The 17,500-nt window shown below is 44.5% G+C and overlaps 1 protein-coding gene across 1 annotated transcript in view; it reads right to left on the bottom strand.

The window, feature by feature from the left end:
- The window catches only part of fhl3a (four and a half LIM domains 3a), an 80,814-nt gene that overhangs the window by 2,144 nt on the left and 61,170 nt on the right, over positions 1–17,500 (bottom strand). Inside the window, exons 3-6 of the mRNA XM_083662755.1 lie at positions 14,899–15,073; positions 6,477–6,646; positions 4,397–4,583; positions 1–583 (exon numbers count right to left, since the gene is read on the bottom strand). The exon at positions 1–583 is cut by the window's left edge and continues 2,144 nt beyond it. Of these exons, the coding sequence (XP_083518881.1) occupies positions 432–583; positions 4,397–4,583; positions 6,477–6,646; positions 14,899–15,073 (684 nt within the window). The 3' untranslated portion in view covers positions 1–431. The remainder of the gene's footprint in view (positions 584–4,396; positions 4,584–6,476; positions 6,647–14,898; positions 15,074–17,500) is intronic.

The raw sequence follows: 17,500 nt of genomic DNA on the forward strand, positions 1-17,500 counted from the left end.
GCTGCTGAGGCTCCTACGAGTTTGGAATGGGAAACACCAGCTCTGGTGACGTCACCGTCCCAGCTCATGAACTTTGAACCGGTAAGATTACCAGTTCCCAGTTATAAAGGAATGCACGATAACCCCGTGTTGACTGTCCTAGTGTGAATTGACAAAAGAAGGGTTGAAAATGGGTCAGGTAACCATGATTCAACCCTAGTCGTTGCTGTGATAGTGGTATATTTGTGTGTGTGTGTGTGTGTGTGTGTGTGTGTGTGTTCTGTGTACATTTGTGTCAGAATGACCTGAGAGGCACCACGTGTTAGCCTGTAATTACCATCCTCGGTAATGACTGGGTACCTGGAAATGCTGTGAGGACAGGTGTAAGGGGCGGAGGGAGGTAAGGTAAGTCAAGGGGGAGAGGACTGAGGGAAAAGAGTGAACGGCTCCCTCTATAGGCTGCTGTTGCAGTCGCGGCACAGGATCCTGTCGCCGTCCGGGAAGAAGCCGGCGCCCACCAAGGAGACGGAGCACTGGGAGCAGGTGAAGCACGGCTGGTGCCACTGGCGCTCCTCAAACGAGATGTACTTCCCTCCTCCAAAACCTGGGGACAGAAGAGAGGAATTCAAAGGTACTATCACAGTGGTTCTCAAGGTGGGGTCCGGGCAGGGCCGGTTCCAGAACAAGATGACTAGGGATGCATCCTAGATAGGAAGGGGTGCACATGCACGGGCCGAAAAATGTGACATGTTATTTTACTAAAAATAATGCATTTTACCATCATTTCAAGTAGAATGATACCAGCCAAGCAAGAATATTTCAAGTGTTTCAAGTGCTTTACTGAAATATTTGGACCATATAATGATAATCCAATTATCTCAACCTTAAAAGGTTACATGTAGGTGCCAAAAAGCCATAAATTCACATTAAAGAACAAAGAAAAACAACAATTATAATTCAAGTTTAAACAGTAAGTGTGCAGCTGCAGCATTTATAAAAAATGCTGCAGGGGGGGTTGTGTTAACAAGAAGTTCTGGATAAAATAATATCGGTCCGAGAGACACAATCTCATCAAATGGGGGTCTGTGGCCCCAGTGTTGACTAAGTTAGGGGCCCTTGATATGAAAGAGGTTGAGAATACGGTAACTACCGTATACTATTATGAGCTTGCAATTCTTTTACAAAAGGTTAAATGAACGTTACGTCTTAGGTCAGGAGTCTCAACCGTTTACAGCCCAAGGACCCCTTAGGTCGATAGAGAAATAAAATAAAATTGCGTTGCATTTTATATAACATTTCTAATCGAGTCAGTGCACATCAGGATATCAGGATTATCAAGAAGGACCGAACAACGTGTTTCGTATATAATTACCTATTAATGCTTGGAGTTTACTCAATATTATTATTTTTTGTCTAAAATAACATTTTTCACAAGCTACTTTGACAAAAACTCGGTGGACCCCCTGCAGTACCTCTGCGGATCCTCTAGGGGTCACGGAGCCCCGGTTGAAGACCACTGTCTTAGGTGACAGTTTTGGCTTGCTCTCAACAGCCTTCTCCAGGTGTGGGCCCTGGATGTTGCTGTGGCAGCCTTCCACCGGATGTTTATACTGTATGTCCAACTGGCCATCTGCTGTTGTGATAGCAAGCTGGTCAAATGTTGTGTGAGCTCCAGGCCTTCTCAAGACAGCGGTCCAGGTATGGGGAAGTGGGTAATCCCCCCACTTCACTGTCCGCAAAGGCCTTTTTCCGGAACTGTTCCTCTGATCCAGCGTTGGAATTTACCGCTTTCAGAACTGATTATCTTTACGCCACCAGTCCATGATGTGGTTTTCCCCTTTTTGCAACGGTCTGAAATTGCCTCATTCGAAAGTTCTCTTGTTCAGCTTAAGAGTTCTCTGGCATGCGTGTGTGCTGCTCCGTCTCCCGTTCACACTCTAGTTTGGTGTTCTCGGCCCGTTTCCAACGTTCCCGTACCTGGAATGCTGTCCCGAGGAGGCCTCCAGCTTACACCACACGGGACGAGCCTGCCACTACAACACCCAGGTGGCAAATCAGTGCAGTGTAAAGGTCTTTGTACACCAAATCAGTTTTTTTTTTAATGCGGTTTTTTAATCCGTCAACTGCTAAAAATCAGACACCTTGCACACTGAGTCCGAGGCGTTATATAATGAAAATTGTCTATTTTATTTTTTGTATGAATTTTTTTTAATCCATCATGCAATAAAAATCAGACACCTTGCACACTGAGTCTGACGCTTTTTATTGTGAAAATTCACAATACGAGACAAATAGTCGTCCTGGATTGTCCCAAAGTTCAGGCTTATTGGGTCAATGTTTTCAAATCATTATCTGAAATACTACAAATCCAGTTGGAATCAGGTCCATTTATTGTTATTCTAGGAGTGTCTGATGATACTATGAAATTGACCAACGCCCAGCAATGCTTCCTATCCTATAGTCTGATCACTGCAAGGAGATTGCTTCTCATGCACTGGAAAAAAAAAGGAAGCCCCTCCCACAAAGATGTGGCTTAACGACCTTACGAACACACTCCACTTAGAAAGAATAAGGTACACTCTTATGGACAAACTTCCATATTTTGATAAGGTGTGGTCGCCTCTAATTCAGTATCTTGCACTTGCAAAATAAAATTGGCACTTTCCTCTCAATATCAACAAAATGACCTTTTGACAATAGAATAGGGTGGGGTTAGAGGAGAGTCAAGAATAGAACTGAGAAACTAAGTTAATGGAGAGCTTTTTCTTTTCGTTTTATTTTATTTATTTATTTAAGGTTTTGTATCTGTATGTATGTGTACAAATTCAAAAAAGAGCATTTCATGGTCGAACCTATATCTGTACAAATGGAATAGAATATACTGTATGTACATATAGTTTATAATGTATATATTGTCATGCTCAAATAAAACATATTTGAAACAAATAGTTGTCCTGAGTCTTCCTCTCTTGTATCCACATTACAACATAGGGTGACAGGCAGCAGTGGCTGATCTGCGGCAGCGGTGATGTGGTGTGTGTGGAACTGGAGAAGTCAGATGGCAGCAGGTCGGGGGATTGGTATCCGTGTTGCACTGGCCAGGGGCCAGGTGCTGCAGCGGGGAGAGGGAGCGGTGCCGTGGCCGGGTGCCACTACAGCACCGCTCCCGGGGAGAGGGAGTGGTGAGGTGGAGCAAGCAGTGGCTTTCTTCGGCTGCCTTTCTGCTAAGACCAGGCATGCTGTTGTAGCCCTTCTCCTCGCCTCACCTCGGGTTCTTTCCCCAAACACAGACGCGTCACACAACTCTCAAAAGTTTTTTTTGACGGATGCACAAAAAAACGCAGAAAATCAAACCTGTTCTGAAAACTTTAATGACAGACGAAAGTTTCAGAGTCGGTGTGTCAATACGATTGACACAACGCGAGGTTGTGCGCCGAAAAATACAGATCTGGAGAAGATACCTGAAGAAGGCTGGTGACAGCCAGCTCAAAGTGTCGCCTAAGAGGTAAGTTTCAAACTCATATTTCATTCATTGCAATTCATGCTTGCTATAAAACATTCTGGGGCCAGTTGCACCAAGTGGTCTTAACTATGCCTGGTCATAACTCCTACGTCAGTCTTAGTTAAGACCAGTCTTTAGAGTGGATTTACGCCTGTTGCACGAACAGGGTTTATGTCTGGTCTTAACTATGCTGGTCGTAGCAATGCGCGTCCATGTGAATTGTCGGGGAATGCCCCCTGATTGGGCCAAAAATGTGCCTCACGCCGTCACCCACTACTGTATGTGCGTCACTACACCCTCCCTCCTCCCACCCCCCTCCTCCTGTAGAAGCCCCGGGGGAAAATGGCGGCGGCGATTAGTGCCAGGCAGTCTGAATGAAATTGAATGTAACATTCCCAATTCTATGTATTAAATTCTAAAAAACAACCCTCAACATTTGGGAAGGCTAAGCCACACAACTAGTTCGTTATAATCTAACTTCATGCTTCAAAGGCGACTTTACGACGATGAGGACGGTAAGGACTCAATTACAGCAGGTCTCCGCTGATAGACACGGAGATCTCTGTTACAGGCAGGCACTTCATTACGCCTCCTCCTGACCAGGCGTAAGAGTTACGCCTGGGCGTAGTGAAAAGAAGGCTTAAGCCCTCTTGGTGCAACCGGCGTAGCTGTTAGGTCGTAAAGTTACGACCGACTTAGCTTAAGACCAGTCGTAAGACCACTTGGTGCAACTGGCCCCTGAACAGTTACAGGTGCTACGTGTAGCATGTTGTGTTTCCCCAAAAAGCACCAGTTGTCGTTCAGTTTGTTTTGAAGAGCAAGGAGCATAAAGCAATGCTAACCCAGCAACCCGAGTAAGGCCTGGAGTGGGACAGATGTACAAAATGACTGGACATGGTAACCTGGAGCTTTTACCTGTGATGGGTTTGCTGCAGGCCTCGCACTTCTTGGCGTAGAGGCTGCCGAAGCACTTGAGGCAGAAGGGGCTGTCGTCCCTGGAGGTGAAGTGCTGCCCGGCCAGCTGCATCTTACAGCCGGTGCACACAAAACACTCCTTATGCCACGGCTCATCCCGATAGGTCACTCCACCTTTAGCCAGGCTCTGAAACCAGACATACATCACAAGTTCATTTCAAGATGCTTTTCCAATTTTTCCACCCATTTTCTCCCCAATTGTACCAATTTTCGCCCCCGCTGCTCCTCTACCCTCTGCCGATCAGGGGAGAGCCAAGACTAGCACCATGCTTCCTCGGACGCATGCGCAGTAGCCCAGCCGCTTCTTTTCACCTGACAGCGGGGAGCTTCACCGGTAGGACATACTGTAGCACGTGGGAGGATCACGCTATTCCCACCGGTTCCCTTCCACCCCGAACAGGCGCCCCCCGACCGACCAGAGGAGGCGCTAGTGCAGCGACCAGGACAAATACCCTCAATCGGGCTTCCCTCCTCCTGCAGACGCTAGCCAATCGTGCCTGTGTGGACGCCCGAGCAAGCCGGAGGTAACGCGAGGATGCGAACCTGCGCCCCGATCGCGTTGGTAGGCAGAGAATCTACCGCTACACTACCCGCCCCGGACGCCCATTTCTCAGTTCAAAATATATATTATATATATTAAAATATAAATAAAATATAAAATATATTATTATATATAAAATATATATAATATTTGGTGTGGCTGCAGGTCCAGGATCCCCCAATCTGTATCCCTTTCACTTTTCCTCTTAACCCATTGATACCTGATGCAGCATTTGTGTGTGTATCCCTTTAAGACCGCGGACCACGTGACGTGGTGGTTCGCGGTCTTAAAGGGATACACACACAAATGAGGGATATACACGCAAATGCTGCATCAGGTATCAATGGGTTAAAGGGCCACTCTGTTGATTTTCATCCAGCTTTGTATCGTTACAAAACCGGTAGTATAATAATGCAAATGACATCTTGCCTGGACCGAGAACTCACAGAACCTTCCTGGTCCAAATGATGTCATAATGATGTCATTTGGAGCAGTTTTGCCATGGCGTCACTATTACTGTCACGATCATTATTGCTCTCTCTATACCTTCATTTGCACAACTTCCTGGACCAAATGACATCATAATAACGATGTCATTTGGTCAGGAAGTTTTGCGAATGAACAGGGAGCTCTCGGGTCCATGCAAGATGGAGGGAAGTTCAACATTGTTCATTTGCATATTCGACTGATTTTGTAACGATACAAAGCTGGTTGAAAACTGGCAAAGTGGCCGTTTAATAAACATATCAATACTTGAATTAATACTTTAAACGTAAAGACACTTCGTTTCAACATAGCAAAAAAAAAAAACTAGAACGACCGCATATGCCTCCGCCATTAGTTCATTCTACAGTCCAAATCGCCATTTGAGGCAAATTGGAAGAAATTCCGTCAAAGTGCTCGTGAGATGTTGCATTACAGAGCTTGAAAATTGGGTGTGTGAGGTCACAGTGACCTTGAACTTTGACCACCAAAATGTCCTTGAGTCCAAGTGGACGTTTGAGGCAAATTCGAAGAAATTCCATCAAGACATTCCTGAGATATCGCGTTAACAAGCTTGAAAATGGCATTCGAGAGGTCACAGTGACCTTGACCTTTGACCTTTGATAACCAAAACTGAATCAGTTCATCCTTGCGTCCAAGTCGATGTTTGAGCCAAATCAGAAGAAATTATATCAAGCCGTTCTTGAGATATTGCGTTAACGAACTTGGGAATGGCGTTCGAGAGGTCACAGTGACCTTGATCTTTGACCTTTAACCACCAAAATCTAATCATCCTTGAGTCTAAGTGGATGTTTAAGGCAAATTTGATGAAATTCCGTCAAGGCGTTCCTCAGATATCGCGTTAACGAACTTCGTACAGACGGACGGACGTACGTACGTACGTACGTACGGACAACCCGGATCCATAATGCCTCCGGCCTGCCTATCGCGGGCGGAGGCATAAAAATCAGTGCCTTGATAAAGTGACTGACGGACCTTTTGACATCGTGTGCAGCGCGGGGCGAACTTGTCCTCGTAGCACGCCACGCAGTAGTGCTCATCCTTGTCTGGGATGAAGGACTTGGAGCCGATGGGCTGCTCACAGCTGTGACAGGTGAAACATCCCTCGTGCCACGTCGAACCACCGTACTCCAGCTTCCTGGTGCCTGGAGGAGAGAGAGAGATGAGAGAGAGAGAGATGAGAGAGAGAGAGAGGAGAGAGAGAGAGAGAGGAGAGAGAGATGAGAGGAGAGACAGAGAGAGAGAAAGAGAGAGAAAGAGAGATGAGAGAGTTAGAGAGAGAGAGAGATGAGAGAGAGAGAGAGAGAGGAGAGAGTTAGATTGAGAACAAGAGAGAGGAGAGAGAGAGAGAGAGAGAGAGGAGAGGGAAAGAGAGATGAGAGAGAGAGAGAGAGAGAGATGAGAGAGATGAGAGAGAGAGAGAGAGGAGAGAGCGATTGAGAACAAGAGAGAGGAGAGGGAGAGAGAGAAAGAAATGTAGAGGATGTAGAGGGCACGTAGGAGGCAGGTTAAGAAACTAATATTTTTTTCAGAGGGCATTTTTCCCACATTGATGTGACTTTTAAGGGAATTTTAGTGGTTTATGGGGACAATTAAATTTCTTTCTTTTTTTACCAAGTTCCCCCTCCCCGGATTTCTCCCTCTTTTTCTCCTGAATTGTACTAAGTCACTGCTGGAAACTCACGGCAAGCCTCACAGATGAGGACGGTGCTGTTTTAATTAAATTAAATTAAATTAAATTAAATTAAATTAAATTAAATTCAATTAAATTCAATTCAATTCAATTCAATTCAATTCAATTCAATTCAATTCAATTTTATTTTATTTATAGTGTAAAATCACCATGAGACATGGTCCCGAAACAGTTAACAGTTAAAGAAAGCATCATAGAACAGTACAATAATACATGATGGTACAGTGCATGATGAAGTTGAAAAAAAGTCAAATGAAAGCAGAGACAGTATAAGAGCTACAATAAGAACAATAAGTTAAAGGGAAGGGTGTTAAAACACAGGTAACAAATCAGTCACAATGAGAGAAATGCTAGTCAAATAAAATAAAGTACACTATCAAAATATATGCTTGTGAGAATAAATCTGTTTGAAGTCTGGTTTTGAAAATATCGATGGAGCCAGCCTCCCTAACTGATCCAGGAAGCTGGTTCCAGAGATATGGAGCACCATAGGAGAATGCTCTACTTCCTGCTGATTTTTTCTTAAAGAGATACTCAACAGTCGAGCCAGACTGATTTTGAGCCAAACAGATTTTGTCAGTTTTTCAAAAAAGGGCGGGGAATTTTCCGTTTTTTTTGATGAACTTTTGTGGGGCGGGCAAATGGCAGAGCCAATGGCAGAGCTCTGTGCAGTTCCTGCTCGCTGCATGTGTAGTTTCAGTTAAAGCCAGCTAGCGCTGTGAACGGATCTGCTGCTGATGTTCCTGTCCAAACCTCGCGTCACCAGGCTCTCTCAGTCCAAACACCAGCATACGTCGAACCAAACGGTTCAGCTAACGCTATAATCGGGAGAGACCATAGAACATTTCACTCCGACCAAAACAAAAAAAAAACATAAAAAAAATATTTTCTTTAAACACGCATTTCTTTTAACGTTTTGGTCCCAGTGAGATGTTATGCGATCTCCCCTGTTTCTGTTGTTGGGACGGTAAGATAATGACCATCTTGTGAGTGGAGGGGGCGTGTGGGAGTACAGTATATGGGATGATTAGCTCTGATAAGTACGGGGGTGCAGGCCTGTGTAGAGCTTTATACATTAGTAGAAGCACCTTAAAGTCCGATCTGGCCTGAACGGGGAGCCATTGGAGACTGATTAAAACCGGGGTTTTATCCACTCTGGCTCTGCCCAACCAGTTCATCTTCCACTGCGCCATTTTTAATGATGCTGCTTGTTTTATTGAGTTGTTGATGTGTTAATGTGTTAATGTGGGGTCTGCATGTTCTTCTATTGCCGGCTGCGTGATGCCAGCATTTTCTTCTACTTCAGGCTGTGTCCCCGGCCCGCTGGTTTTCTGATCAAAAACTACAGCCCGACCGATATATCGGCAATATCGGCCGATATGTTGGCCGATATTGCCGATATTTTTTTATTTTGTATTTTTTAAAGGAACACTCCGCCCATTTGCAACCAGCTTTGTATCATTAGAACATCAGTAGTATATCAGAAAACTGTAAATGGTTTTGAAGTCTGTCATTTAATTTGACAGTTATTGAGTGTTAAAGTGTGGACCAGTGACATCACTGGTCCACACTAACTCAAATGAATAACTCATTAACTCAAATCAACTCTCAATAACTGTCAAACTAGATGAATGATGAATAGTTTGACAGTTATTGAGAGTTGATTTGAGTTAATGAGTTATTCATTTGAGTTAGTGTGGACCAGTGATGTCACTGGTCCACACTTTAACACTCAATAACTGTCAAATTAAATGACAGACTTCAAAACCATTTACAGTTTTCTGATATACTACTGATGTTCTAATGATACAAAGCTGGTTGCAAATGGGCGGAGTGTTCCTTTAAGTTATAGCGAGCATGTTGTGTATATTTGATCTTTTTTCTTAATTCAAGTTATATTTTATATTTGTTCTATTTGTGGTTTTGTATTTCTAGTTATTTATAATTATTAAATTCCCAGTGAAGTTTACCGTTTCATTGCATTGATGTCATTTTGGACAATAAAGTTGATTGATGATAAGCTGTAAAATATCCTGCCTACATTTACATATCTCAATTCACGTCAAGTCATATCTTTGTCAAGTGTTTGATATTTGAGGGATCATTGCAAAAAATGGTGTAATATAATGTGTATAATTAATATAAGAATATCGGCCGATATATCGATATCGGAATTGTTTTACTCCCTAATATCGGTATCGGCCTCAAAAATCCAGTATCGGTCGGCCTCTATCAAAAACCACAACATTTTTCTCAGCAAAGAACACACTGAAAACAAATCCACCAGTCACAAGCTCCCCATGAATCACCAAGCAGTCAGGCATGAAGATCAGACAAGTCCATGAGAAATAATGTGAACAGGGTGATTCAGGGTGATCATGTTGAACCTCACAAACATTTCAAGAGCATTTGGAAAGTTATTAAAATACCCATGAAAGTTAAATGAGTGTAAAAATCGAATGCTACGCTAGTTATCCAACGCTGGGACAGTAGGTGGACTAAACGAAAGGTTAGAGAAGCAAGCTTGTGACCGGAGCTTGTGACCGCAAGGTCCTCGGTTCAATCCCTGCGACCGGCAGGATAAATCTGTGGGGAAAGTGAAAAAGCACTTTGCACTATGTCTCAGTGGATGGCGACAGCAGTAGCAACTCTTTTTTTAGGATCAATTGAGTGAGAAACAAAAGCAGCCGCTGTCTGTCTCTCGAGAGCATAACACTTCAACGCCTGGATGACTATCTCTCTCTGGCAACTGGGAGCGTTTCAGCTATCAGCCTATCAGATCCATCTTGGTAACCAAAAGGGCTTCTGGGGAATCCATTTACGCCACTTCAGCTTAGCATCCAATTATTAAACAAAGACAAGTGTGTGTGTGTGTGTGTGTGTGTGTGTGTGTGTGTGTGTGTGTGTGTGTGTGTGTGTGTGTGTGTGTGTGTGTGTGTGTGCAAAGGACTACGGCTGTCGACTTGGTTGTTAAGAAGATGGGATTTACTATTCAAGAAAAGCGACGAAACCACATCTGAGTCCTCCTAAGTGATCTCACCGACACTGATATGATAGCACCCGAACTCTTTAGAGCTACTATGAACCTCCCCAGGAGCCTCCCTAATTACCATCGAACCTACCGGGAAGACATCTTTGATCTGATCATCTTCCATTGCTCCTTCTCAAGGTGACTTGCATGGGTGTAGTAGACTACAGAGACTGCAGCAAATGAAGTTAAATTAAATGACTTAGAAATAAAACTACTCTTCTCGGAATAATTTGCTGCTTCACGAGGGCCGTGTTGGCCGCTACTACGAGGGCACTGAAATAATCTCTTTTTATCATCAGACTGCTGGCAGCCTGCCAGCCCTGAGGATTTGGCTCACAGACCACAAGTCACATTCAGCCCTGTTACATTCAGCCCTGTTACTCTGTCACATTCAGCCCTGTTACTCTGTCACATTCAGCGCTGTCACATTCAGCCCTGTTACTCTGTCACATTCAGCCCTGTTACTCTGTCACATTCAGCCCTGTTACATTCAGCCCTGTTACTCTGTCACATTCAGCCCTGTTACTCTGTCACATTCAGCCCTGTTACTCTGTCACATTCAGCCCTGTTACTCTGTCACATTCAGCCCTGTTACTCTGTCACACTCAGCCCTGTTACATTCAGCCCTGTTACTCTGTTACATTCAGCCCTGTTACTCTGTCACATTCAGCCCTGTTACTCTGTCACATTCAGCCCTGTTACTCTGTCACATTCAGCCCTGTCACATTCAGCCATGTTACTCTGTCACAGTCAGCCCTGTTACTCTGTCACATTCAGCCCTGTTACTCTGTCACATTCAGCCCTGTTACTCTGTCACATTCAGCCCTGTTACTCTGTCACAGTCAGCCCTGTTACTCTGTCACATTCAGCCCTGTTACTCTGTCACATTCAGCCCTGTTACATTCAGCCCTGTTACTCTGTCACATTCAGCCCTGTTACTCTGTCACATTCAGCCCTGTTACTCTGTCACAGTCAGCCCTGTTACTCTGTCACATTCAGCCCTGTCACAGTCAGCCCTGTTACTCTGTCACATTCAGCCCTGGCTGCTGCTCAATCCTCTGTCTCTCTCTCTGTCTGTCTGTCACTCTCTCCCTCCTCTATTTGCTTCTCATATCTACTGGATCTTTGCCTCTGGGGACACAGTGTACAGTAGGCACACGCTTTGCCTCGTCATCATTGTCAAAACTCATTTGCCTATTTATCTTGAATTCTCAATGGGGGCGTCAGTGACAATGGTAAAGCTTTGTGGATGTGTGGCACAGCACTGTTGCACTGTGAAATGCATTCTGTGTGTATCTTGTATCTTGTATCTTGTGACTGGTTCATGAGGAATTTCACATCTCCCAGTCTTCTGTCTCTTTCTCAGCTCCACTGGAGCAACCTGCGGGTCAAAGAGCATGTTGACAGAAGTAGTCGAGGGAGGGGAGAGAGTCTTCACTTGACTTTCTCCACCAAAGGTTTTCTAGAAAGAAAGAAACCGGACGGACAAACCCTGTCTTTATTTTGTCACAGACGACACAGCACGCATGCACGGCCAGTGTACACAAACACATGCAATCGGAGGCGCCGTGAAATTTGTCCTCCACGTTTGACCCATCCTGGCTCGTCCTCCTCCATGGTTTAGACCAGGAGCGGTGGGCAACTGCAGTGAAGCACCCGGGGACCAACTTCTTCCAACCGCCGCTGGCCAGACAACGATCTTCTGCATGTTTTTAGTAGGGGGTTACATAATTTGGAGTCACCCCAGGGGAGCACAGAGAGAACATGCAAACGCCCTTTCGATTAGATAGTCCAGCTGGGCACCAGGCACCGAAGGTACGGGGAGACATACCCCCGGTGCCAACAGCGTCCCAGGCGCATAGGTGTAGTGCCCGTAGAATGCGGGGGAACGGCGTTCCCATACTTCTCCAAGGGGTGTTTGGTGTGTGTCAGTGTGTGTGTGTGCATGTGGAGCCAATAAAACGAGTGAAACTTGGCAACGTTGTCATTCGTCCTATATTTAAGGTGGGCTGAATGATTCACACAGCATCAACTCGCAGCTTGAAGAAAGCGCGACAAGGAAATGCCAAACCGGACTGCAGGGAAAGGTTTGGCCCTTCGGCATCGGGTGCTGCCTTTCTGGTGGCTAATCGTGTGAAGAAACTATGCAGACAGACAGACAGAGGCAGAGGGGCTCAGTTGTGTGCGCGGATTGACTGCTGTTCGCAGCCAACATCAGCTGCAAGCTGCAGCATGAGCGGTTTCTCTTTGATCACGGGCGTTTTTCCTGCTGTTTTCGGACCTTCCTCTAATCTGGAGAGCACTGTCGCCATCTAATGGGTCGGTAAAATAGGCTATACACATTCAACATGCCCCAAAATTTTACAGGAGATATATTAGGCTTTGATCCACGTCCCACCGTCAAAAAACGCAATTGACGACAATCGTCGTCATTGGCACTCTACGTCACTAAAGCAATTGACGACGATTGTCGTCATTGGCACTCAATGAGTTAACTATATTTAAGGTGGGCTGAATGATTCACACGGCATCAACTCGTGGCTTGAAGGAAAAGGAAACATTCCACCTTAACTAGCTACAGCGCGGGGGAAACCTCAGTTTAATAAAAGCTATACTGAAACAGCTACTGGCTTTTTCGGCATCAAAATATATTTTTTCCCCCAGTACCTCACTATAACAAGTAAAGATGAAAAAGGCAGCCAAACATCCTTTCATTTTTCGGACCAGCTGCTAAAAAGGTACGTTTAAAAGCGTGTTTCTTTTCAACACGGTTGAATCAAAAGTTAGCGTTAATCACCCCATTGCAATTTGCATCGCCAGAATTCGCCACAAAATTCTAAAAATGCCGGCCGCCGTGCCAAATGATGATCAATGCCTTGTGCAACTTGTGTGATCGCTGGTTGAGAGATTGTTTATCTGTTTGTGTTGATAACTGACTCTGCTGAGTCTGCTCTGCTGTGCCCATATAGGCTACGTCTTTTAGTTTCAGAGCTGCAAATGTCACGGGCTACTTCTTCAGTGTTTGCTCGTTTAATTAGTTGATATAAGGCTTATATCAACGAATTAAACGAGCAAACTCGGGCAATCGCTTATATTATAAGCGATTAGCACTTAATAGCACTTAATAGCACTACACCTCTGCCCAGGCGGGAATCGAACCCAGGACCTTCTTGCTGTGAGGCGAGAGTGTGAGGCAAGAACGCTACCACTGTGCCACCGTGTCCTCACAATCAATTCCTCGTGCCAAAGTCACACAGACAAATGTGGTCATTTGTCTCTGTATGATGTCTAGTTATGACAATTATACATTTTTTATTTTCCTCGGACATCCAAGATGCCTGCAAAGATGGCCGACAAACGGACCCATGGGACAACATTTTGAGTTCTTAAAGTCCCTGGAAACCAGAAATAATTTTATTATTTAGCATTTTGAGTTCATCACATCACAGGAACCTATGTTAATAAGCCACCAGCCAAAATTTGAACGATGATGAACGTCGCAAAGTATATCAATTTAGGTTTGACAGTCATGACAAAAGTCATGAGAATCAATTAGATTTTAGTCTTTTCTCCCGCTGACTGTGTGGGCGTGTCCCGTGTGTGTGCGTGCAGGACTGCAGGTCTCCTCCGAGAGAGAGAGAGAGAGCGAGAGAGAGAGAGGGAGGGAGGGAAACGGAGAGAGAGAGAAGGAAAGAGAGATGGAGTGTGTGTGTGTGAGAAGGAAAGAGAGATGGAGTGTGTGTGTGTGTGTGTGTGTGTGTGTTCGCTCGTTGCTCGGCGCATACTGACAGAGAGGAAGAGAGACTCTGCCGCTGCGAGTGCACAGTGCTACTGTGTGTGTGTGTGTGTGTGTGTGTGTTCGCGCGTGCGTGCGTGCGTGTGTGTGATTCGATTAAATTTTATGACGTGATAAGATCATTCATTTGAGCACGTCGCGCACCGCTCTCTTCAATGAGGAAGTGGAAATCCAGACCTTGTAGAAAAGTGGCGATTTTGGGGGTTTGGGTTGAAACTAATGTCTCCTACTTTCTGAGGCACACAATTACTCACATAAGACCCTAAATTTAATAGTTAGAAGGTTTTTGTGGATTTTGGTTTCCAGGGACTTTAACATCAAAATGTGTTTATTAGACACCTTGAGGATTACAAAAATCAAAGTTGGAAAAATATACCCATGGTCCTACTCAACTTCCAGTGAGAGAATATTATATCCTACAAAACCCTTCATCAATACGGTTGGTAAAAGAGTGTAAAACAGAGAGGCCATTTACACCTGGCGTTAACAGGTGTTTTCTGCATCCCTGACCACCTGTGGTCAGGGATGGTGGTCAGGGATGCATTGTGTACACATTGAACACAAGTGTAAATGCAATGTGTCCTCTCAATCTGGATACACCAACTTTATGCGGATTGAGAGGACAACCATTTTTGCAACCTGATTGCAATCTGATTGCAGAAAATGCATGTTAACGCCAGGTGTAAATGGAATCAGGCTGAAGTGATAAAATACAATCTGATTGCAATCTGATGGCAGAAAACGCATGTTAACGCCAGGTGTAAATGGCCTCAGAGTGCACACAAAGTAGTCTGGGGCTCTGAAACATGATGTCTATGTGGAATATGTGAACACAGATACCTCCTAACAGCCCTCCTGCCTCCCCCTCTCCTCTCACCTGGCATGACGGTCTTGTCACAGGCCACACACTTGGAGGAGAACTCGTTGCAGTAGCAGTCGTTGCAGAGCAAGGCGTCGTCCTGGCTGGTGAACGGCTCGTCCGCCAACGAGCGGTCGCAGCGGAAACAGCGGAAGCAGTGCTCGTGGTAATGCCGCTCCTCGTAGAACAGCTCCTGGAGGAGACAAGGTGGTTATGAAGCCTGTTCATACACTGGGAATGGTAGATAGATGTAAGCAATACGGCACAATATGGACAAAATCATACGAATCAGTAAAGAGGTCAAAGAGTTCTGTGGTGTTTCAGCCAAAGATTTATTTTCATGTCATGTACAGACTCTGCAGTGATTTTGTAGGTCATCTATAGCCTGGGTAAACCCAGCCTCCACGTGACCTCTATCTGTGACTGATAGCACATAGATAGAGGTCATGTGGAGGCTGGGTTTACCCAGGCTAGGTCATCTAGACCAGGGGTTCCCAACCTTTGTTGTGCCGTGGACCGGTAGATAGATGGAAAAAATAGTCACATATATATATATATATATGTGTATGTATGTGTATATATATATATATATATATATATATATATATATATATATATATATATATATATATATATATATATATATATATGTGTATGTATGTGTATATATATATATATATATATATATATATATATATATATATATATATATATATATATATATATATATATATATATATATATATATATTATTATTTTTATTTTTTTATATTTACTATATATGGGCGGCTTTAGCTCAGGAGGTAGAGCGGGTCGGCCAATGACACAAGGGTTGGCGGTTCGATCCCCGCTCCCTCCCAGCTGCTTTCGTTGTGTCCTTGGGCAAGACACTTAATCCTCCTTGCTCCCGATGGTGTGTAGGCACCCTGCGTGGCAGCCTGCTGCCGTCGGTGTATGAATGGGTGAATGTAGACTATCTACTGATTGTAAAGCGCTTTGGATAAAAGCGCTATATAAATGCAGGCCATTTACCATATATATATTTTATTTTATATATTTTAATGAACATAGGCTATAATATTATAGGCTGTGTGGTAGTTGAAACATAGTTTCAAGTTGACTTTTATTTATGTTTGTAGATTGTAAAAAAAAAATAGTAAAAAATAAATAAATAAATATATATTTATTTATTTTTTGGACTGGGCTCGCGGCCCGATACCGGTCCGCGGCCCGGTGGTTGGGAACCACTGATCTAGAGCAGGCTGTAGAGCTGAACAGTCACATGACATTTCTTGCCCCGGAAGTGAGTTCCCCATTCATTTCTCTATAGACATTTAGAAAAAAAATCCTTTTATAGTTTTTAAGGCTGGAACCAAGCCAACCCGTGACCTACTGAGTCATGAGTGACCATAAAACATTTCAGTTGGAGCAAAAACAAAAAATCGAAAATCCTTTCCCCCCCGATGTAACTCGTTATACTGTCAGGGTTTTTCAAAATGTCTAGGGTTCTGCTTACAACAGCAGCATAGTGAGCAGAGAGGAGTGTTGGCTTGGCCTGCATTCATCAGAGGCAAAGTCTGTAACGTGTATATACAGTATGTGATAGGCTCTGATGGGAGGGCTAACAAACAGGCAAACATGAAATTGCACAAATAAATAGATTGTCACTTTTCACTTTTCACTAATAAATTGTTAGCAAACTAAGCTTGTCCAGAGTCTATTTCGGCACGGAAATAGACACTGGGAGAGCCGGACCATTTTTTTTAGGCTTCCTGTACAGCGCGGGACTTCCACTTCCGTGCACCGGTGCCTATTAAAAACATACATCGCTTTTATTTTGAAGGCTAAACATCCAAATTCTTATATATTCACTAGCGTTCGGGTCCCGGAACTCTTATATTCGCCGGTACAACGGGGCTTAAACAACAGATGCGCGGAGGCGGAAGTCCCCGGGCGGAAGATTCGCGCTGTACAGGAAGTCTAAAGCTGCATTCACACCGACCTATTAAAGTTTTTCGCTGGCATCGAGTTTACATACAAAGTCAATGCAAACGAGCGATCGAGCGTATATTCGCCCGGGAGAGAAATCGCTGGGCATCCGAGCGACAGAGACAGAGCGATAGGGCGAAAATACGCTCGTCGCCCCAGATGAAATATCCCAACTCGAGCAAAATTACGCCGGCATCAGTCGCTCGCTGTTCAACGCTGATTGGCTGCCGTGTTGAGAGTGAGTCAAGGATCACACTGGCTTGGAACAAACTGCTGGTTTATTGTGTGGCAACAAACCGCATCTACAGGCTGACAGCTGACATGAAGTGAAGTCTGTACTACCGGTATAGAGCTCGCGTTAGGAGCATAGGCTTAGCTTGTAAACAACTACGGTGGCTCGTAGTGGACAAACATCATGACATTGCGTAACGTTATAGCCCCCCAGATGTCCGTCAATTCGTGTGCCTGTTGACGAGCGATTTAAACAGAGCGACAGAGCGATTCCAAAGGGTTGAATCGAGCGACAGAGAGAAAAATAAATATCTCGGTGTGAACACAGCTTAAGAAAAAAACGTCCGGCTTGTCCCAGAGTCTAGTTCCGTGCCCGAAATAGAACTCTGGGTTCCCAGAT

This window comes from Poromitra crassiceps (genome assembly GCF_964638095.1).
Source record: "Poromitra crassiceps genome assembly, chromosome: 29".
In the NCBI taxonomy this organism is placed as follows: Eukaryota; Metazoa; Chordata; class Actinopteri; order Beryciformes; family Melamphaidae; genus Poromitra; species Poromitra crassiceps.